Source organism: Thamnophis elegans, unplaced genomic scaffold (assembly GCF_009769535.1).
Source record: "Thamnophis elegans isolate rThaEle1 unplaced genomic scaffold, rThaEle1.pri scaffold_41_arrow_ctg1, whole genome shotgun sequence".
NCBI lineage: Eukaryota > Metazoa > Chordata > Lepidosauria > Squamata > Colubridae > Thamnophis > Thamnophis elegans.
In genome coordinates this window covers 1-20,703 of record NW_022473892.1, presented here as the reverse complement: position 1 = coordinate 20,703, position 20,703 = coordinate 1, and the positions used below count along the sequence as shown (strand labels likewise).

The window sequence follows — 20,703 nt, the reverse complement described above, 5'->3', positions numbered from 1 at the left end:
AATCCGGGTCCTCATTTCACCCACCTCGGAAGGATGGAAGGCTGAGTCAACCTTGAGCCGGTGAGATTTGAACAGCCGAACTGCAGAACTGCAATCAGCTGAAGTAGCCTGCAGTGCTGCATTTAACCACTGCACCACCTTGGCTCTTGGATGCAAAGAAAGGCAGGGGAGAGGAGAGCAGTAGAAATCTATGGGCCGGTCCTTGGGACAGAAGAACCACCACTGCTAGTGAAGCCCCATCCTGGCTCTGGGGATCAAAGGCAGCGGGTGGAGTTGAATAGATGTGGCAGACAACTCTTCATCTCCCTCCCTCCCGGATGGATTCGTTAGCCTGCGGTGAGAGAGAAACCTTTCCAGGGCTGCTGGTGCTCTTAATAAAGGAATCGTTAATGAATTACAGAGGTTTAAAGGTTTATTTAGTTTGTATGCTGCCCTATTCCGAAGGACTCAGGGCGGCTAACAATCTGAAGGGGAAGGGGTACAAAATAAAAATAAAAAGACAAACAATTTAAAATACAACAATCGTAACCTCGGATGGGGCTGGAACATTCAACAGCCCCAGGCCTGCTGGAACAGCCAGGTCTTAAGTTACTTTGCGGAAAGCCGGAAGGGTGGTAAGGGTCCAGATCTCAACGGGGAGATCGTTCCAGAGGGCCGGAGCAGCCACAGAGAAGGCCCTCCCTTGGGGCGTTGCCAGCCAACACTGGCCGGCAGATGGGATTCGGAGGAGGCCTAGTCTGTGGGATCTAATAGGACTTAGGGAGGTAATTGGCAGCAGGCGGTCTCTCAAGTACCCGGGTCCGATGCCATGTAGAGGGTTTGTTGTGTTTGGGGAGTTGGGTCAGAACACAACTGGTAACGTCATCAGTGACGGAGGGGAGTGGGGTTTTCCTTGAGGAGTCTGCTGTTTACTGCGAAGCCATTGATGAGCCACTTGTAGAGGAACAGAGAGCAAACCCCATCCCTTCTAGCACTGATGCTGTTGCCTAGTTGGGTGATGAAATGTCTACATGGAAAGAGATCAGAGAGCACCAAGGACCCCACAGCCGCCTTCCTTCTCCTGAGCCATGATTTATTCCCTTCTGGTGGTAACTGGATATTGCCCAACAGCAAATTTGGCTCCTTCCAAAAACATCTCTGGACGGTAGCTACCTACTTTATTCTACAGGTAGTCCTCGACTTACGACCACAACGGAATCCAAAATTTCTCTCGTGGGTTGGAATGCAGCTGTGGTCTGTTCTCGGCCATCTGACCTTGAAGGCGCATCTCCGGCAGATAAAGTGAACTCTTACTTACCGCTGGTTCTTCCCTTCTCCCACACATCCTCCCCAGAGTTCATGGCAGATCGGTACCACCAACTGATAGCAGAGGCTCAGCGTGAGGTGGCAGTTCTGGCACAGAGAACCATCAGCATACTGGTCATATCTCAACTCATAGTGACGGATGATCTCACCCAATGGCTTCACGTCGATGTTAAAGAGCTGTAGAGAGAGTTCAGAGCACTGTGGCACACAGGGCCGGATTTAGATGAAAAGAGGCCCTAGGCTATTCCACTTATGAGGCCCTTTCACCTCCCATTTTTAAGTTTGTAAATTACATGAGAGACAATAAAATACATCATTACTGTGATATATATCAATATATATCAATATATATAGCTGGCCTCCCGACAGAGGGCGGATCTGCTCTACGGCAAAGGCAGCGAGGCCAGCCGCCTCCCCTGCTGCGCTCAGCTGCCCGACTCGGCCCCCTCGCCCTCACCTGCCTGGCCGCTGGTGGGCTCCGCGTCAACGGGGCGGCTACTGGGAGCGGCCGCACCTCTCGCCCGACCGCCGGTGCCGGGAACGTGGGTGGGCTCCCCAACTGCTGCGGCGCTGGAACGATCTTAACCAATACATTTTTATGTTTGTTTATTAGTCACACGCGTAGAATTTCTCATTTTCGGTTCAGTGTTTTAGTGTTCACTGTTTTTAGAATAGTGTAATTTTAATTTTGCTAACAATTTGAATGTAGGCCCCTCTTGATCTTGAGGCCCTAGGCTGAAGTCTAGTTAGCCTATAGGGAAATCCGGCCCTGGTGGCATACCACAAAATAGCAGCCGAGGACTGGACTTCCAACTCCCTATTAGTACTGATTGAGATCGGCCATGGAGAAGGGAGCCAAACCAGCGCAAGATTGTGTCATCTGGACCCAGCCCTATAGCCGGCCCCAAAGGATACCATGATTGATGATATCAAAAGCCACTGACAGGTCAACTCCCATCCCACTCAGAGATTATCAACAAGTGTCATCAATGCAGTGGTGAAATTCAGATTTCTTTACTACCGTTTCTGTGGGCGTGGCTTGGTGGGCGTGGCAGGGGAAGGATACTGCAAAATCCCCATTCCCTCCCAACTCCTGAAGGGAGGATCCCCATTCTCACCCAAGTCTGGGGCCAGCCAGAGGTGGTATTTGCCAGTTCTCCGAACTACTCAAAATTTCCACTACCGGTTCTCCAGAACCTGTCCGAACCTGCTGAATTTCACTCCTGCATCAATGCTGCTTCTATCCTATAACCATCTTTGACTGAAACGGGTCCAGATAATCTGTTCCCCCCAGGATCCTCTGGAGCTACCAGGCCTCCACATTTTCCACAACCTTCCCTAAAAGTGGGAGAGAAATGCCTGGCGGAGCATTATGGGAAATAGAAGGATTTATACTCCTTGCAGACAGCTGGTCGTTTGCATCCTTTTAGAGAGACATTGAGGCCACCTGGAGGTTTACCTATGTCCTCAGGGTCACTCGAGTAGTGCAAATGGGTGTGTGGAGCCTTCTTGGAACCATTGAAAGGATTGTGTTGAAGACTGGAGATGGATGAGGTCATATCCCTCCCTTTCTCAGAGAAGGCTCCCCACAAGGAGCATAAATCCTTCCATTCCCCACCATCCAGTCAGAGCGGAAGAAGCTTCTTGGATGAGAAGGGAAACTTCTTCGAAGAAAAAACAAGGAAGTCCAGTTGCCTCCTGAAAAAAGCACCTTTGTTATGTGGAGGACAGTTTCATGTCACAGATCGCGTACCATGGCAAATCTGAACACAGGGAAAAGACAATAGATATTTAGACAGGTAGTCTTCGACCCACGACCACAAGTGAGCCCAGAATTTGTGAAAAAATTGTTAAGTGATTGTTAAGAATATAATCTAACGGTTGGGTTGGCAATATATAAATCATGTAGCAATGCTGTACCTGTTTTTTTAAATCATACTGTAAAATGTGATTGGTTGCTGTTTCCTCAATCGGCCATAAGAGGGAGCCAGAATGACTGTTAGCTCTCTGTTATGTTAGATGCTAGGCTGATCTGATCTGAGTGTTTTGGAAGCTGGCTGTTAGAAAGTGCCATGAGCTATTGTAAATTTTGTAACTGTTAGCAAACTTTGAATGCCGAACCGATTATATGATACTGGACTATGTTATTTGGATTATCCCTTAACTGAAAGACATTGATGACTGACTGTCTTATCCGTGTATGACTTGGACTGTTTGATGGACTCTGATACCTCTATTTCCACAAAAGTAGAAGCCTATTTAAACTGCAGTGCCTCTGTATGCTGCTTTGTGTGTTCTCCAACACAACTCTCACAACGCTTCGCTGAATCTACTCGCTCTCCCAACGGGGAACTTACCTAACAGTGAGCTATTGTGACATTGGCTAAGTGAATCATTGCAGTTATTAAATAGTAACCTGGCTTCCAGATTGACCTGGGATAGAATCAAGATCAAGACAGCTACTAATACTACGCTATAAAGCAATGTTGGCAAACCTTTTTGGCACCAAGTACCAAAACGGGTGTACACACACGCGTGCCGAGAGCCTGAAAAGCAGGTGATCTGGTTTTTGGCAGCCACATGCTCACCAGCCACATGGTCTGCCGGTTTCTGGCATGCCTGTGCGTGCGAAGAATACCTGTCTGGTGCACCTGCTCCGCCTTGCCCTTTGGGGGTCCTTGTTAGCCAGTTACAAACCCACCTGATGGTGCGGCTGCCGCCTATCCTGCATTTTAGATTTAGATTTAGATTTTAGATTTTTCCTTTATTTGTATGCCGCCCTTTTCCCTGGGGGGACTCAGGGCGGCTCACAATTTTACTAGCTTGCAAAGAAATAGATTGTGGTCTACTTTATCAAATGCTTTACTAATATCTAAGCATGCAATAGTTGTTGATCTACTAATTTGGTCCCTTCGTTGAAGAAGGAAATGAAATTTATTTGGCACAATCTGTTTTTGACGAACCCGCGTTGGCTCCTGGTTATGACCTGGTTTATTTCTAGGCATTCCTAGATGTGTTGCTTGATTATCTTTTTCTAGATCTTCCCAGGAATTCTTGTCAGGCTGATTGGTTTGTAGTTTCCTGGATCTGTTCCCCAATAAGCCAAGCCAATGGGAGTGGGAGGCTGGGTTTACTCAAGGGAAGGAAGATCACGTCGGGGTCACCAAATGTGAAGTTACCATCCTCTGCTACCAAATGTGATGTTCCCGCTGTTCGCCCATGAGGCCAATGTTGAGAAAAGACAGGACACGATCTTTCTCGGGATGGAGCGACCCAGATGAGAGTCTGGTAGCCCCTTTTATTGAGATAGGACAAAGGCAGGAGGAGCAATAGCATGTGCTTAAAAACAGCCTGTAAAAGTACAATTTCTAATCTACTGCTTCAGGAAAGTTCTTTCTATATATGGTCAAATCCTGGACGTCATTGGTAGGGCACATCTCAGAATGTTATGTTATTCACTATCAGGATGTTATGGCTTTCTAGGAGTTTGTTTTCTCCTGTGTGATTCAGCGTGACTCTGCAGGCCCTAGTATGAACTAGGCCATGGAGGACACACACCTGCACAAGGAACTATATTACAACACTCAATGACTATGGGGGGGGGCATGATGGCGGTGCTCCAATACGTCAGCGGTTGCCACAAAGACGAGGGAGTCAAGCTCCTCTCCAAAGCCCCTGAGGGCAGGACAAGAAACAAGCGATGGAAACTAATCAAGGAGGGAAGCAACTTGGAACTAAGGAGAAATTTCCTAACAATGAGAACAGTTTATCAGTGGAATAACTTGCCCCCAGAAGTTGTAAATGCTCCGACATTGTAAGTGTTTAAGAAGAGATTGGAGAACCATGTGATGCAATTGACACTTAACCATGGCAAAAACATTTGGCACAATTCACTTCACAACTACCTGGCTTAACAATGGGAATCCAGGTCCCAATTGCAGGACTAATTTGTGACCGGGGCAACCCAAAATGAAAAAGACCTCCCCCCCCCCCGGCTGCCTCATTGCTACCAATTCAGGCTACATGGACCAAACGGTTTAATTCCGAGTTCTGGGAGGGACCTCAAAGGTCATCTGTCCAGCCCTGCCAACCCCACTCCCTTCTAGCACTGATGACATTACCTAGTAAGGTAATGAAATGTCTCGAGGGGTGGGAAGGAGGAGCCCTTTTCAAGACTAAGCAAAACAGCCAGGATGGAGAAAATAAGAGACCAACAACTGGATGGAGTTTCTTTATTTATTTAAAACATTTTTTATGGCCGCCCATCTTCATAATCAATGCTGGGCAACTCGCCCTGAGAAAACCCACCACACTTTTTAAACCTCGGAAATTCAAAGCTTGGTCTCCGTCAAACAACTTCAGGGAAGTTTCCAGATTCCCCGCATTTTGACTCCCCCAGGTTAATTGGATGACAGCTTTTGGTTACCCCAAATGCTTTCTCTGCCCCGTCCTATCTTAAGTGGTCAGTCCCAGCAGCCTCTCGCTGAATTCATAGAGCTTCGTGGCTATGTGGCCATCGCAGGCCTGTGACCAGGGCTCCAAGTGCTGGCAGTCCTCGAAATACCGCCCGCTCAGCTTCTCAATGCCCTCCTCGGTGGCGCAGTAGATGGAGGTCTGGGCGCCTGCCTGGCAATCTTGCTGGAACAACTTGGCGAAACAAAGGAACCAGTGTAGCCACCGTGAATAAGAATGACCAAGTTTGGTTCTAACAGGTCCTAAAAGGAAAAGAGAGTTGGTTGTGCAGACGGCCTCGGACGGAAAGAAGCACCATCCAGAGTGACCGAGATGAAAGGTGGTTTTTAATTCTCCAACTGAAATGCAATTAGAAATAAGGAAAGGAATAAAGAAAGGAGATTATGAACGCAAGATAGAAATGTATAGTAGGGAAAACACTAACTGCAAAGAAACCGATTCGGAACTGCGGTATGATATACGATGGAACTTATTGTTCCTATGTTGTTTTTAATGTTATGTGTTTGTTTTTGTTGATGTGCTTATGTGTTTCAAAATGTGGAGGCCTGGCAGCTCCAGAGGATCCTGGAGGGAACAGATTATCTGGACCCGTTTCAGTCAAAGATGGTTATAGGATAGAAGCAGCATTGATGCAGGAGTGAAATTCAGCAGGTTCGGACAGGTTCTGGAGAACCGGTAGTGGAAATTTTGAGTAGTTCGGAGAACTGGCAAATACCACCTCTGGCTGGCCCCAGACTTGGGTGAGAATGGGGATCCTCCCTTCAGGAGTTGGGAGGGAATGGGGATTTTGCAGTATCCTTCCCCTGCCACGCGCACAGAAACGGTAGTAAAGAAATCTGAATTTCACCACTGCATTGATGACATTTGTTGATAATCTCTGAGTGGGATGGGAGTTGACCTGTCAGTGGCTTTTGATATCATCAATCATGGTATTCTTTTGGGCCGGCTATAGGGCTGGGTCCAGATGACACAATCTTGTGCTGGTTTGGCTCCTTTCTCCATGGCCGATCTCAATCAGTACTAATAGGGAGTTGGAAGTCCAGTCCTCGGCTACTATTTTGTGGTGCGCCACCAGGGCTGGATTTCCCTATAGGCTAACTAGGCTTCAGCCTAGGGCCTGAAGATCAAGAGGGACCTACATTCAAATTGTTAGCAAAATTAAAATTACACTATTCTAAAAACAGTGAACACCAAAACACTGAACCGAAAATAAGGAGAAATTCTATGCATATGACTAATAAACAAACATAAAAATGTATTAGTTAAGAACGCAGCAGTTGGGGAGCCCGCCCACGTTCCCGGCACCGTGCTTATGTGTTTAAAATAATAAAATAAATAAATAAACATTAAAAAAAAAAAGAAATAAGGAGAAATTCCTTTAAATCTCCTTAAACAAGGAGAACAGGATACTCAACACGGTACATATAGCATTAAAACAGGAATTCAGTTAGAAATCAAATAATGAGAATTTCAGGAAAAACAATGCAGAATCCTCGTAGAATTTTACACACACACACACACACACACACACACACACACACACACCATAATTATATTTTGTCTGTTCCCGGAGTTGGTTAAAATTGTGTGTGTGTGTGTGTGTGTGTGTGTGTGTGTGTGTTGTCTCACACATCAATCCATTGGAATTAGGTGGCTAATACAGGCAGTCCCCAACTTATTAGAGTTTGTTTAGTGACCATCCAAAGTTACAACAGCACTGGAAAAAGTGACTTATGACGGTTTTTGACACATCTCCATGAACATGTGATCAAAATTCAGATTTTTAGCAACTCACTCATACTCACAATGGCTGCATTGTCCCGGGGGGGTCAGGTGATTCCCCCTTTTTGCGACCTTCTGACAAACATAGTCACAAGGGAAAGCCCAATTCTCTTTGCAACCATGTTATTAACTTAGCAGTGCAGTGATTCACTAAACAACTATGGCAAGCAATGTCGTAAAATGAAGCAAAATTCACTTAACAACTATCAGTATCTTGCTTAGCAACATAATTTTTGGGCTCATAAGGCAAGGATTTCCTGTACATTCAAAGGAAGAACGCCGCTATTAAATAATGATATTTTGGTTCCCCCCCCCTCCCCAGAAGAACATGGGTATCAACATCAAACAATTATGGGGGTGTTATTCCTTCTCTGTTATTCTTTTCTTGCCCTCCAAGTGTCAATAAGCAATAATCCTCTTTGAATGTGAGTGGAGAATGGGGAACCTAACAGGAGGCGGAATGGAGAAGAGAACGTTAACTAGGAATCTTTGCGCGCACACATTTAGATCCGGCTTTGCTACTCTAAGCACTTGGATTTTAGTAAAAGTAACCTTTTCATGATGAATGGAGTTGAGAGGCAGGGGGTTGGACTACAAGACCTCCGAGGACCCTTCTCACTCTTAAGATTTTAGGATTATGGACCGGAGGGGTGGTGGCAGAGGTGGGTTCCTACCAGTTCGCACCAGTTCGGTAGAACCGGTTGGTCAAATCTACCGAACCGGTTGGAAGAGGTTCCACCAGTGGACCCGGAAAGCAGGCCACACCTACAGAAGAGGTTCCAAAATTTTTTGAAACCCACCACTGACACACATATACACACACACACACAGACTCACACAGAGAAAGAAAGAGAAAGAAAGGAAGAAAGAAAAAAAGAAAAAAAGAAAGAAAAAGTGAGAGAGAGATGAAAGAAAAAAAGGAAAAAGGGACAGAGAGACAAAAGGAAGGAAAGAGAGAGAGAGAGAGAGAGAGAGAGAACACATGGTCGGCAAGCCACTCCCACAAAGGAGGCCACACACACAGAGTAGGTTCCAAAATTTTTTGAAACCCACCACTGGGTGGTGGTGGGAGACACCTCCCTCCCCAGTTGACCTCAATGGAGGAAATTCCCAGGGTGTCTCTGCAGAGGCGGTTGAGGGTGGGATGGGCTTCAAAAGTTTCAGCAACAGGTTCGCTACCCCATTGCTGAGTGGATGTGACCATGTGGGGCATGGCCTAGTTGGCCTCCTGCAACATCGGGGGGCATTTTTGGCCCTCACTGGGCTCTAGAGGCTTTCCTTGAGCCTCCAGGAGGGTGAAAACCGCTTTTCCCGGGCTCTGGAGGCCAGAAACGGCGTGTTTCCAGATTGGTAGAGCCGAGGTGGCGCAGTGGTTAGGGTGCAGTACTGCAGGCCGATTCAGCTGACTGCTATCTGCTATCCAAGTGCTTATAGTAGCAAAGCCGGATCTAAATGTGTGCGTGCAAAGATTCCCTAGTTGTCAGCCTCTGCTTTGCTGCTGCTTCAGTTCGGCGGTTCTAATCTCACCGGCTCAGGGTTGACTCAGTCTTCCATCCTTCCCAGGTGGGTGAAATGAGGACCCAGATTGTTGGGGGCGATATGCTGACTCTGTAAACCGCTTAGAGAGGGCTGAAAGCCCTATGAAGCGGTATATAAGTCTAACTGCTATTGCTATATTGCTATTCTGGAAGGCTCATTTTTTGCCCTCCCCAGAGGGACTTAGGGAACCTCCAGTAGCCCCCTTTTTTGCCCTCCCTGAGCCTCCGCGCCGGCCCCCCACTTACCTTGCATGATGAAAGGACCACCTGCAGACTCCTGGGAGGAGAGGGGAGGGGCGGGAGGGCAGGGTGAGGTGGGTGGAGCCAGCCAGAGGTGGCATTTGGGGTTTCGCCGAACTGGGCGGAATCCTAGCTAGAGGATTACCCGAATCCGTGTGAACCCCCAGCAGCTCACCCCTGGTCGAGGGAGTCTCCAGTGGGAGAAAAATGCTTGGCAGAGCCCCAGGCGGACCTGGGGAGGGGGGAGGGGCTCCATTTGGGCTGTCTCAGAGCCAGGCTTCCACTCACCTGGGTTAACTGCATAGCAGGTGACGTTGGTTCCTTCCAGCCGTTTCGCCAACTCTCTTGCATGGAGAATGTTGGCTAGTTTGCTGTTGCCGTATGAATGCAGAGCCTTCCACATTCCCTTTCCCGGCTTGTGGATGGTCCGAAAGTCAATTTTCCCAAAGAAATGCGAACTTGAGGCCAGAATTACGATCCTGCTCGGGGCGCAGCGCTTCAGCCGGTCCAGGAGCAGGTGGGTCAGCAGGAAGTGGGCCAAGTGGTTGACCTGGAAGCCCTCGTCAAAGCCATCAGCGGTTTGACGAGCCTGGAACTCTCCTGCCGGATAAATAAGCGGATTACGGGTAGTCCTCGGCGAACAATGTGATAATTCAATGTTACAACAGATGCAATTACCAAAGGGACTAACGATCCATTTCCAAAGTTCCAGTGGCTCCCCCGTTTGGTCACATGGTCACATTTTGGGTGCTTGGCAAATGGCCTGCAACATGTCGAGTGACCATGATTTGCAACGTTTTGTCAAAAAAGGCACTTGCTTGCAATTTTTAGCAAAAACACCTGATAGTGAACAACCAGTTCGTTTAACAACCACATCAAAAGAAGCTCAGAAAAATCATAGTTACATCACAGCTTACAAAAATAATTGGCAGACTCCACCAGGGTCCTACGTCAAGCACTACCTTTCAGTTTGGTCTAGTGGTTAAGCCTAGAAAACAGGAGGCCACAGTTCAAATCCCATCTTAGCTATGAAAGCCGGTTGGTAACTTTAACTTTTTAACTTTTAACTTTAACTTTTAATAAATTTATATGCCGCCCAATCCCGTAGGACTCCGAGCGGCTTACAGAAACAAGTTAAAATAAGGAGTTAAAATAAAGAAACAATTTAAAAAGAAACAATTTAAAAAACAACGGACCACACACTCAATCTGGGTGGGGCTGGACCTCATTCCTGAAGTCAATAACCCCAGGCCTGCCGGAATAGCCAGGTTTTAGTGGCTTTTTGGAAGGCCGAGAGAGTGGGGAGGGTCCGGATCTCTACGGGTAGGTCATTCCACAGGGTCGGAGCAGCTACAGAGAAGGCCCTCCTCCGAGGAGCCGCCAGCCGGCATTGTCCGGTCGACAGCACCCGGAGAAGGCCCAGTCTGTGAGTTCTTATCGGCCGTTGGGAGGTATGTGGCAGGAGGCGGTCTCCCAGATATCCAGGTCCTAGGCCATGTAGGGCTTTAAAGGTGATGATCAGCACCTTGAAGCGTGTGTGGAGACCGATCGGAAGCCAGTGCAGCTCGCGGAGGATAGGTGTAATATGGGTGTATCTAGGTACACCAAAAATCGCTCGCACGGCTGCATTCTGGACTAACTGTAGTCTCCGAACACTTTTCAAGGGCAGCCCCATGTAAAGCGCATTATAGTCCCTCACTCTCTGCCCAACTCATCTCACAGGATTTTTTTTGAGGAAAACAGGAGAAGGAAGGTGCGTTGCATCTGTCTACTGTCTTGAGTTACTTGAAAAAATAATAATAATGGGGAATACAAAAACCAACAACAACCAACAACAAGAGAGAGCCGCTCCTCGAGTTATGGCCAAATCCCTGAAGGGAGAGTGTTACATGCTGACAGACAGTATGGTAGTTTCCACTCAGGTCCTCTGTTCCGGCGGGAACAATACTTGAATGCGATTGGTTGAGAGGTCTGACAGCTATAAAAGTGCGGCATTGGTGACGAAGGTGGGATTGGAAAGCAACTAGGCACCAAAAATCCAATTGGTCGTTTGGTCGGTCCTACAAGAGACGCTGTGGACACATTATGCTCCTAGGCTATCTAAATACATGTGGAGGCACAAATTCAACCTCCGCAACCAGAAGGAATGAGAAACGATCAACCAATATGTTGCCGCACTTCGAAAGGCTGTGGCCTACTGCGATTTCAGGGACTTAGATGAACTATTGCTGGACAAAATCATTTGTGGTGTTCGGGACATTAGTTTACAGAGGAGGTTGCTCGCCAAGACAAACCTCACTCTACAGATCGCCCTGGATGAAGCCAGGGCTACCGAATCTTCAACCAAGTCAACAGAGACACTGCAAAGGCAGAGCAGCCTTAAAAGTGCATGCAAAATTGTGGAAGTGCGTCGCGAGACTACAGAGCCCAAGGCCTCCGATACCGAGGACAAAATCTACCGCATGTGCGTTGATCGCAAAGAAGCAGCATGGAAATTTGAAACATGTTTCCTGTCTTGCGCCAGCTGTGGAGACAACCACCAGCGATCTGCCGGCCGTTTCTGGGACGTCATCTGCCAGTGCTGCAAACGAAACGAGCACATCACCAGGGTCTGCAGAAGTGAGTTCCCTGCAGCACCAAAGAAACCGAAGGGCCAACCTGCATGCCTGAGACCGCCAAGATGAGGCTTATGGCATCCAGGGCCAAAGCAACCTGGGGCAGAAACCGATGCGACCTTCCAAACCATCATGGGTCAAGCAAGCATCCCGCGGAACAAACAACTGAGAGTCACAATCCTCCTTAAGGGATCTCCTTGCTCCATGGAGATTGACACTGGGTCATCAGAGCTGAGGTGGCGCAGTGGTTAGGGTGCAGTACTGCAGGCCACTTCAGCTGACTGTTATCTGCAGTTCAGCGGTTCTAATCTCACCGGCTCAAGGTTGACTCAGCCTTCCATCCTTCCGAGGTGGGTGAAATGAAGACCCAGACTGTGGGGGCGATATGCTGACTCTGTAAACCACTTGAGAGGGCTGAAAGCCCTATGAAGCGGTATATAAGTCTAACTGCTATTGCTATTGCTATCACTGACCATCAGTCCTGGGCTACTGTGGAACAATCCTGTGGAACGATCTACCCGTAGAGATCCGGACCCTTACCACTCTCCCGGCCTTCTGTAAAGCCACTAAGACCTGGCTGTTCCGGCAGGCCTGGGGCTGTTGATCAATGTCCAGCCCCACTTAGACTGAATGGATGTTGTGTAATTTTAACAACTGTATTTTTTTACTTTTAAATTTTTAAACGCTTTTTTATCTGTCTGTAAGCCGCCCAGAGTCCCAAGGGAGTGGGCGGCATACAAATTTTATTAAATTGAACTTGAAATACTATCAAGAAAGCTGTCCTCAACTTGAGGAGGCACAAGTGAGGGTTCCAGACCTAGGCCTGAGCGACCTCCAGGGGAACTGAATCCCGGTTCTTGGCCGAGGCACTTTCCTTTGAGAGACTGCTTCCTGTGACAGTGGTCGGCGGAGCCCTGCAAAGCCTGCTAGGCTTAGACTGGTTCGAATCCCTGGGCCTTGGGGTACCGGAATCAATGCCGTTCGTGATGACAGCACCAAAGAGCTCCTTAAGGAGTTTGAGGACATCTTTGGCACCAGTCTAGGTAAGTATGTGGGGACTCCAATCTCTTTTAATTTGGACCCCAAAGTAGCCCCTAATAGGCTAATGCCCAGCAGAGTCCCTTTCGCTCTCCGCCCCAAAATTGATCTTGATTTGGACAAATCAATTGGCCAGGGAATCCTAGAGCAGGTTGATCACGCACGCTGGGAGACCCCTATAATGACGGGTCTGTCCACATCTACACAGACTACAAGTGCACAATAAACAAAGCTTTACAACAAAGCGCTTATCCTGTGCCCATTGTACAGCACCTACTACATTCCCTTGGCCTGGGAAAAGTGTTCGCTAAATTGGATATGGCATAGGCATACCAGCAGTTGCCTGTAGATGGCGCCATGGCAGAGGCCCAAACCACTGTGATGTATAGGGATGGCTTTAAATGCACCCGGCTACAATTCGGCGTTAGTATTGCCCCTGGACTGTTCCAAAGTGTCATAGAACGGCTTTTGCAAGGGATACCAGGAGTCGTCCCCTTTTTTGATGACATTTTGGTATCAGCTGCAAATAAGGAGCAATTTTTCAAAAGAGGGCTGTTTTGACCAGAATTAGCTAAAAAGGTCTCCGCCTCAAAAGAGAAAAATGCCAAATTAATGTGCCCAGGGTTGAATTTCTAGGGTACCTAATCAGTGGCTCTGGGATTTCCCCCCCCCCAAAAAAAAATTAAAGCGATCCAGGAGGTTCCAGGCGTTCCTCGGACTCCTTAACTTCTACAACGTCTTTCTCAAACAGAAAGCTACAGTTGCTGAGCCTTTGCACCGGCTCCTCAGCAAGAAGGCGAAATGGACCTGGGGCAGGGCTGAAGCTGCTGCATTTGCAGCGGTGAAAAAACTGCTGTCAGCGGACACATTTCTGGTCCAGTACAACCAGACTCTGCCACTTGTGTTGACTTGTGACGCTTCTCCATTTGGTGTCGGGGCTGTGCTCAACCACCGCATGCCCAATGGAACCGAGGCGCCCATCGCCTACCACTCGAGGACCCTGTCAGCTGCCGAGCAGAACTACAGCCAACTGGACCGTGAGGTTCTGGCTGCGATAGCTGGTGTTAATCGGTTCCACAAGTACTTGTATGGCCGTGACTTTGAAATCATCATGGACCATAAACCACGGTTGGGTCTCTTGGCTGGGGACCGTCCTACCTCAGCATCACTGTCACTGCGAATGACTCATTGGCCTATTTTCCTTGCGGCCTACAGCTACTTTACTTTACTTTAATAAGATTTGTATGCCGCCCACTCCCATTGGGACTCTGGGCGGCTCACAACAAAGTAAAAACAATTAAAATATTAAAAATACAATGTTAAAAATTAATACAACATCCATACCATCAGGTGGGGCTGGAACGTAATCAACAGCCCCAGGCCTGCCGGAACAGCCAGGTCCTGATCGCTTTACGGAAGGCCGGGAGAGTGGTGAAGGTCTGGATCTCTGCGGGTAGCTCGTTCCACAGGGCCGGTGCAGCTTCAGAGAAGGCCCTCCCTCGGGGAGCCGCCAGCCGGCATTGTCCGGTCAACGGCACCCGGAGGAGGCCCAACCTGTGTGATCTTATTGGTCGTTGGGAGGTGAATGGCAGGAGGCGGTCTCTCAGGTAGCCAGGTCCAATACCATGTAGGTTTGAGGTTTGAGGTTTATTGGGATTTATATGCCGCCCTTTTCCCTGAGGGGACTCAGGGCGGCTTACAACCACAGGGGAGGGGGGTGCAAGGTCAAAAACAAACAATATGTGCACAAAGAAAAGATAATAAAAACACAACTTTCATTCAGCAATCAAACACTCGGGCGGGTAATTGGAAACCTATCCCCAGGCCTGCTGGGAGAGCCAGATCTTGAGGGCTGCGCGGAAGGTCTGGATAGTGGTGAGGGTACGGATCTCCATGGGGAGCTCGTTCCACAGGGTCGGGGCAGCAACAGAAAAGGCTCTCCTCCTTGTAGTCGCCAGTCGACATTGACTGGCAGATGGAATTCGGAGGAGGCCCAGTCTGTGCGATCTAATTGGTCGGTTTAGGGAGGTAATCGGCAGAAGGCGGTCTCTCAAGTACCCAGATCCACTACCATGGAGTGCTTTAAAGATGGTCATCAGTATCCTGAAGCGCACCCGGAGACCAACAGGTAGCCAGTGCAGCACGCGGAGGACAGGTGTAACGTGGGCGAACCGCGGTGCGCCCACTATCACTCGCGCGGCTGCATTTTGGACTAGCTGCAGTCGCCGGATGCACCTCAAGGGCAACCCCATGTAGAGCCCATTGCAGTATTCCAGTCTAGAGATCACAAGGGCTCGAGTGACTGTTGTGAGAGCCCCCCGGTCTAGGTAGGGCCGCAACTGGCGGACCAGGCGAACCTGGGCAAATGCCCCCCTGGTCACAGCTGACAGCTGGTGATCAAAAGTCAGCTGCGGGTCCAGGAGGACTCCTAAGTTGCGGACCCTATCTGAGGGGTATAAAATTTGACCCCCCAGCCTAAGCGTTGGTGTATTAGCCAAATTATTGGGGGGGAAACACAACAGCCACTCGGTCTTATCCGGGTTGAGTACCAGTTTGTTAGCACTCATCCAGTTCTTAACGGCCTCCAGACCCTGGCTCATCACGTCCACCGCTTCATTGAGTTGGCACGGGGCGGACAGATACAATTGCGTATCGTCCGCATATTGATGGTATTTTATCCCGTGCCTCCGAATGATCTCGCCCAGCGGTTTCATGTATATGTTAAATAGTAGGGGGGATAGGACCGAACCCTGAGGTACCCCACATGTTAGGGGCCTCAGGGACGATCTCTGCCCCCCTACCAACACCGACTGCGACCTGTCCGAGAGGTAGGAGGAGAACCACCGCAGAACAGTGCCTCCCACTCTCACCTCCCGCAGTCGTCGCAGAAGGATACCATGGTCGATGGTATCGAAAGCCGCTGAGAGGTCAAGGAGAACCAGGATGGACGCATAGCCTCCATCTCTGGCCCTCCAGAGATCATCGGTCAATGCGACCAAAGCGGTTTCTGTGCTGTAACCAGGTCTGAAGCCGGACTGGAAGGGGTCAAGATAGCTAGCTTCCTCCAAGGCCCGTTGAAGCTGAAAGGCCACCACCTTCTCAACAACCTTCCCGATAAAGGGAAGATTGGAGACAGGACGAAAGTTGTTTAAGATGGCTGGATCTAACGATGGTTTCTTCAGGAGGGGTCTCACCACCGCCGTTTTGAGTACGGCGGGGAAGTGCCCCTCCCAAAGGGAGGCGGTGACAACCGCCTGGATCCAGCCATGTGTCACCTCCCTGCTGTTAGCCACCAGCCAGGAGGGACACGGGTCCAAAATACAAGTGGAGGCACTTACAGCTCGAATGGCCTTGTCCACATCCCCAGAGGCAACTTCCTGGAACTCAACCCAGCGCTGATGTAACAAGTGATCCTCCTGTGACTCAGCTGGACCTACTGCGGTGGAGTCCAGGTCCGATCGAAACCGAGCTACTTTGTCCGCCAAGAATTGAGCATAGTCCTCAGCCCTACCCTGCAAGGGGTCTCCCGCATCCCTCCTATTGAGGAGGGAGCGGGTTATCCTAAACAGGGCGGCTGGGCGCGACTCGGCGGACGCAACCAAGGCAGAAATATATGATCTTTTTGCGGTTCTTAATGCTCGGACATAGTCCTTGGTGCAGGTAGTTAAGAGAGCTCGGTTCGCCTCGGACCTATCGGACCTCCACTGGTGCTCTAGGCATCTCCTCCGGCGTTTCTTCTCCCGGAGTTCCTCGGTAAACCAGGGAGCTCTCCGGGATCCACTGACCCGGAGGGGCCGTAGTGGCGCAATCCGGTCGAGAGACTCCGACGCCGCCGAGTACCAGGCGGCAGCCAGAGTCTCCGCCGAACTGTGGGCGAGAGTATCAGGAATGACCCCAAGCTCCGTCTGGAACCTCAAAGGGTCCATAAGTCGCCTGGGGCGGAACCACCTGGTCGGTTCCTCCTCCCTACGGTGGGGGTATGGCCTCCGGAAGTCAAGCCTCAGTAGGCAGTGGTCTGACCACGACAGGGGTATGATCTCATTACCCTTCAGACCAAGATCACACATCCACTGCTCCGAGAGGAATACGAGGTCGAGCATGTGACCCGCTGCGTGGGTTGGGCCCCGAATTACTTGGGTCAAGCCCATGGCTGTCATGGAAGCCATGAACTCCTGCGCCCCATCAGAGCGTTCACCGAGCGATGGCAAGTTGAAATCCCCCAGAACTATAAGCCTGGGGAACTCAACCGCCAGCTCGGCTACTGACTCGAGGAGCGAAGGGAGGGATGCTGCAACGTAGTTGGGAGGCAGGTACGTTAGCAGCAAGCCCACTTGACCCTTGAGGTCCAACTTTATCAGCAGAGACTCACACCCGACAAGCTCCGGAGCAGGGACCCTACGAGGTAACAGAGACTCCCGGATTACAATGGCCACACCGCCACCCCTTCCCTGGTCTCTCGGCTGATGAAGCACCTGAAATCCCTCTGGGCACATCTCTACAAGGGGGACTCCTCCTTCTGTGCCCAGCCAGGTCTCAGTAATACATGCCAGGTCTGCCCTCTCGTCAACAATTAAGTCCCGGACGAGGGGAGCTTTGTGAACAACAGACCTGGCATTTAGCGACAGCAGCCTGAGACCAGGGTCCTGACTGCTCACGCCATCTGGCCTTGGAGTGGGACTCCTAGGGCCGGAAGGAGGGATCTCTGTAATGTAGCGAACCCTCCTTCCCCGATAATGGCCAGCCCTAAGGTCCCCGCCATATCTGCCTCTCCCTGTCACGACCGCTATGCTCCGACCCACTCCCATGTCCATGGTCCCCCCAACCACCCCGGTACCCCCCGCCTTCCCCAGCAGGTCCTCCGAGTCAAACATTCTCATTTATCCACACTAACAATTCCCACGTAAAAATTTAAAACATATAAAATACAAGGGTAACAATTACTAAAAGTGGGCCATTCATTCAAATCCAACCAGCTCCCATACACTCAACATACTATTTAAAATTGCGCAGCTATAATATATAATAATATGGAAACAGTGGAGGAAGCAATGGTCTGCTCCTCTCCCTTCTTCTTATTTCCTGGGGAAATGTCCTTAGCCACCAAGTCAAAAGTACGTGGTATATAAGGTGGCTGTATATGAACAAAATTAAATGTAAAGCTCCAAAGTTCGTAAACGGTAACCATGTAGTCCTACCCCACTGGTGGAGGTTAGCGGGTTGTATGTTCCAAAGTCTCTTTCCCAAAGATGTATAAAGGGCCCAATGTAGGAGACCAGAGTTCGAGACTAACTTGCACCGCTCTTGCAAATGGGAGGAAAAATGCTGATATTTTCGGGGCTCAGTCCTTGTCCCTGCGGCCGCCATCCTCTATCGCTCCCTGCCAGTTGGCCACAGTCTTACTCCTCCTAATGATTAAGTGAGCAGGGGGCAAGGTCCGGAGGGGGCTACAATGATGGTAAATAGTAAAGCAGCAGACGATAAATGATAAAGTAGGTAACTGATAATAAAGTGAGCAGAGATAGATCTGAGGGGGGGGGGGCGTCTAGGACAGCAGCAAGCACAGCTGATCAACCTGTAGATTCAATGCAGCCTCCGACAGCCCCCTACTTTAAAGTAAACTAAGTTAAAAATTTAGCCCCTCTCAGCTCACTAGTCACCAAGACTCACAGTCACAGTCACAGTCACTTAGCTCCAGCAAAGTCCGGAAAAGAGGATGTAATAATGTAACGCTGTGAGTCAGCTGTTTGGCGCCGCCATTTCCTCCATGCTTTCCTCCACGCTTCCCTTCCAACTTCAGCAGCTGCTGTTCCGCTGCTCTGGGACGACTCTGGGGCGACTAGTAGGACCAGGGGCCAGCAGGTAATTGGCCAGGGGGCTCGCCAGCAGCACCAAGGGCTTCCAGGAGACCACAGATGGTAAAGTGGTAGGGGGGTTCCGAACGCCCGCGCGCCGCTCTCACCGCCGCGCGCCGCCGTCGCCGCCGTCCTCGCACAGCTGGATAACCTGGGCTGCCGCTATAACAAAAATGCGAGCCTCCGGATTTCAGCAGGTCCTGTAGGTTCCGCAGCTCTTGGGCTCTCCCAGGAGCTGTTTCCAACAGTTTTTGCGGTCCGTTTGGAGGCTCCCCGGTGCTTTTTCGCTAGGTTAATGTGGAGCGAAAAAGCCCGGTCGCCATTCCAAACCCGCACATGCGCATAGGTTGTAGGGCTTTAAAAGTAACGACTAGCACCTTGAAGCAGGTCCGGAGACCAATGGGAAGCCAGTGCAGCTCGCGGAGGATAGGTGTAACATGGGTCATCGACTGGGCACCACTTTGGGGCATGCTGATGCTCTCACGGTGCCCTCTACAAGAACTGCTTACCCCCAGATTCAACTGGCAAACTTATACGCTTTAGTGTAGGGGATCGAGTTTATGCCTGCAATTACGCTGGGGGCCCCCTCTGTATTCCTGCCACAGTTACAGGAATTACCGGACCTCGCTCGTATCAATTGGAGGTCAAGGACGGTAGAACATGGGGATGGCATATTGACCAACTCTGAGGCCGCCTCTCCCAATCCAATCTTAGGCAGCCAGAGGTAACTCCTACATGAGTTAGCCAAAGCCCCACCCAAAAGGAGCACGAACTCACTCCTTCCACAGACTTCTCAAGCCCGAAGGTACCGGGATATTTATCTGGTGAAGTTGCAGGGCCGCAGTAAGTTCCGAGCAAACCGGCTCCAGAATCTCCAGCCGCGCCCTGTGGAAAGTTCCAGGAGCTTCCACCAGGTGAAGCCAGAGAGACAACAGGTCCATCCGACCCGACCGAAGATCCAGCACCAACTGAACAATGCTGGTCTGGGTGAGCCACCAGAAAACCCGCCTACCTGCGTGAGTACGTTACAAGCTGGATGAGCCCAACTAAGAGGGGAGAGGTGTTATATACTGACAGACAGTATGGTAGTTTCCACTCAGGTCCTCTGTTCCAGCGGGAACAATACTTGAATGTGATTGGTTGAGAGATCTGACAGCTCCCTATAAAAGGGCCAGACAAAGTCTTTGATGGATTGTACACAGTTGTCACTTAATAAAGAACTGTTTGTTGCTGAAGCCTGAAGTCTGCCTCCTCCTTTCACCCTATCTAACAGAAAGCAACGCCGGAGACAGCCACTAGCTTCCCTCTTCCTCGCCCGGAGACCCTGGGGAGGGTCTGCTCTGTCCCCACCTGCGTTGTTGATGAGGATGTCCAGACGGGGCTCCGATTCTAAGAAGGTCTGCGCAAAAGCTCGCACGGAGTCCAGGCTGCCCAGATCCAGGATCATCAGGATCACCTCCGAGTTCCCACTTTCCTGGAAAAGGAGTGGAAGGAATCCTGAGCCTCAGGATCGAGTACGGGTTCAAAGGCGGATCCCGACTTACTCACCTTCTGTGTAGGTCCGCTCACCTCCCGTCAATCTCCCTGGGTGGTGCGTAATAAAACAATGCAGGCAATCCTTTACTTATAACCATTCATTTAGCGAACATTCAATGAACAATGCCAATGAAAAAAGAGTGATTTATGACCAGTCCTCACACTTTCAACCCTTATAGCTCCCCCAGGGTCATGTGATCAAAATTTGGGTGCTTGGCAACCAGCAATATTTCCGATGATTTCAGTGTCCCAGGGTCATATGATCACTATTTGTGATTGTTCCAAGAGGATTCAGACAAGCAAAGTCAATGGTGAGGGGAGCTG

The 20,703-nt window shown here is 49.9% G+C and overlaps 1 protein-coding gene across 1 annotated transcript; it reads right to left on the bottom strand.

The window, feature by feature from the left end:
* Positions 1 to 5,696: 5,696 nt before the first annotated feature.
* On the bottom strand, positions 5,697 to 20,348 carry LOC116523538 (dehydrogenase/reductase SDR family member 13-like). The gene is made up of 3 exons (XM_032238648.1): positions 20,194 to 20,348; positions 9,627 to 9,938; positions 5,697 to 6,020 (listed from the first exon to the last, which is right to left on the bottom strand). The coding sequence occupies exons 1-3, from the start codon at positions 20,288 to 20,290 to the stop codon at positions 5,761 to 5,763; spliced, it is 669 nt and encodes a 222-aa protein (XP_032094539.1). The 5' UTR covers positions 20,291 to 20,348; the 3' UTR covers positions 5,697 to 5,760.
* Positions 20,349 to 20,703: the final 355 nt, after the last annotated feature.

Coding starts and splice junctions, on each gene's coding strand:
- LOC116523538 (XM_032238648.1), bottom strand. CDS start 20,290: ATGATCCTGGATCTGGGCAGCCTGGACTCCGTGCGAGCTTTTGCGCAG. Junction 9,939..20,193: donor CATCCTCATCAACAACGCAG/GTGGGGACAGAG, acceptor TTTATCCGGCAG/GAGAGTTCCAGGCTCGTCAA. Junction 6,021..9,626: donor CTGCTATGCAGTTAACCCAG/GTGAGTGGAAGC, acceptor TTTTCCTTTTAG/GACCTGTTAGAACCAAACTT.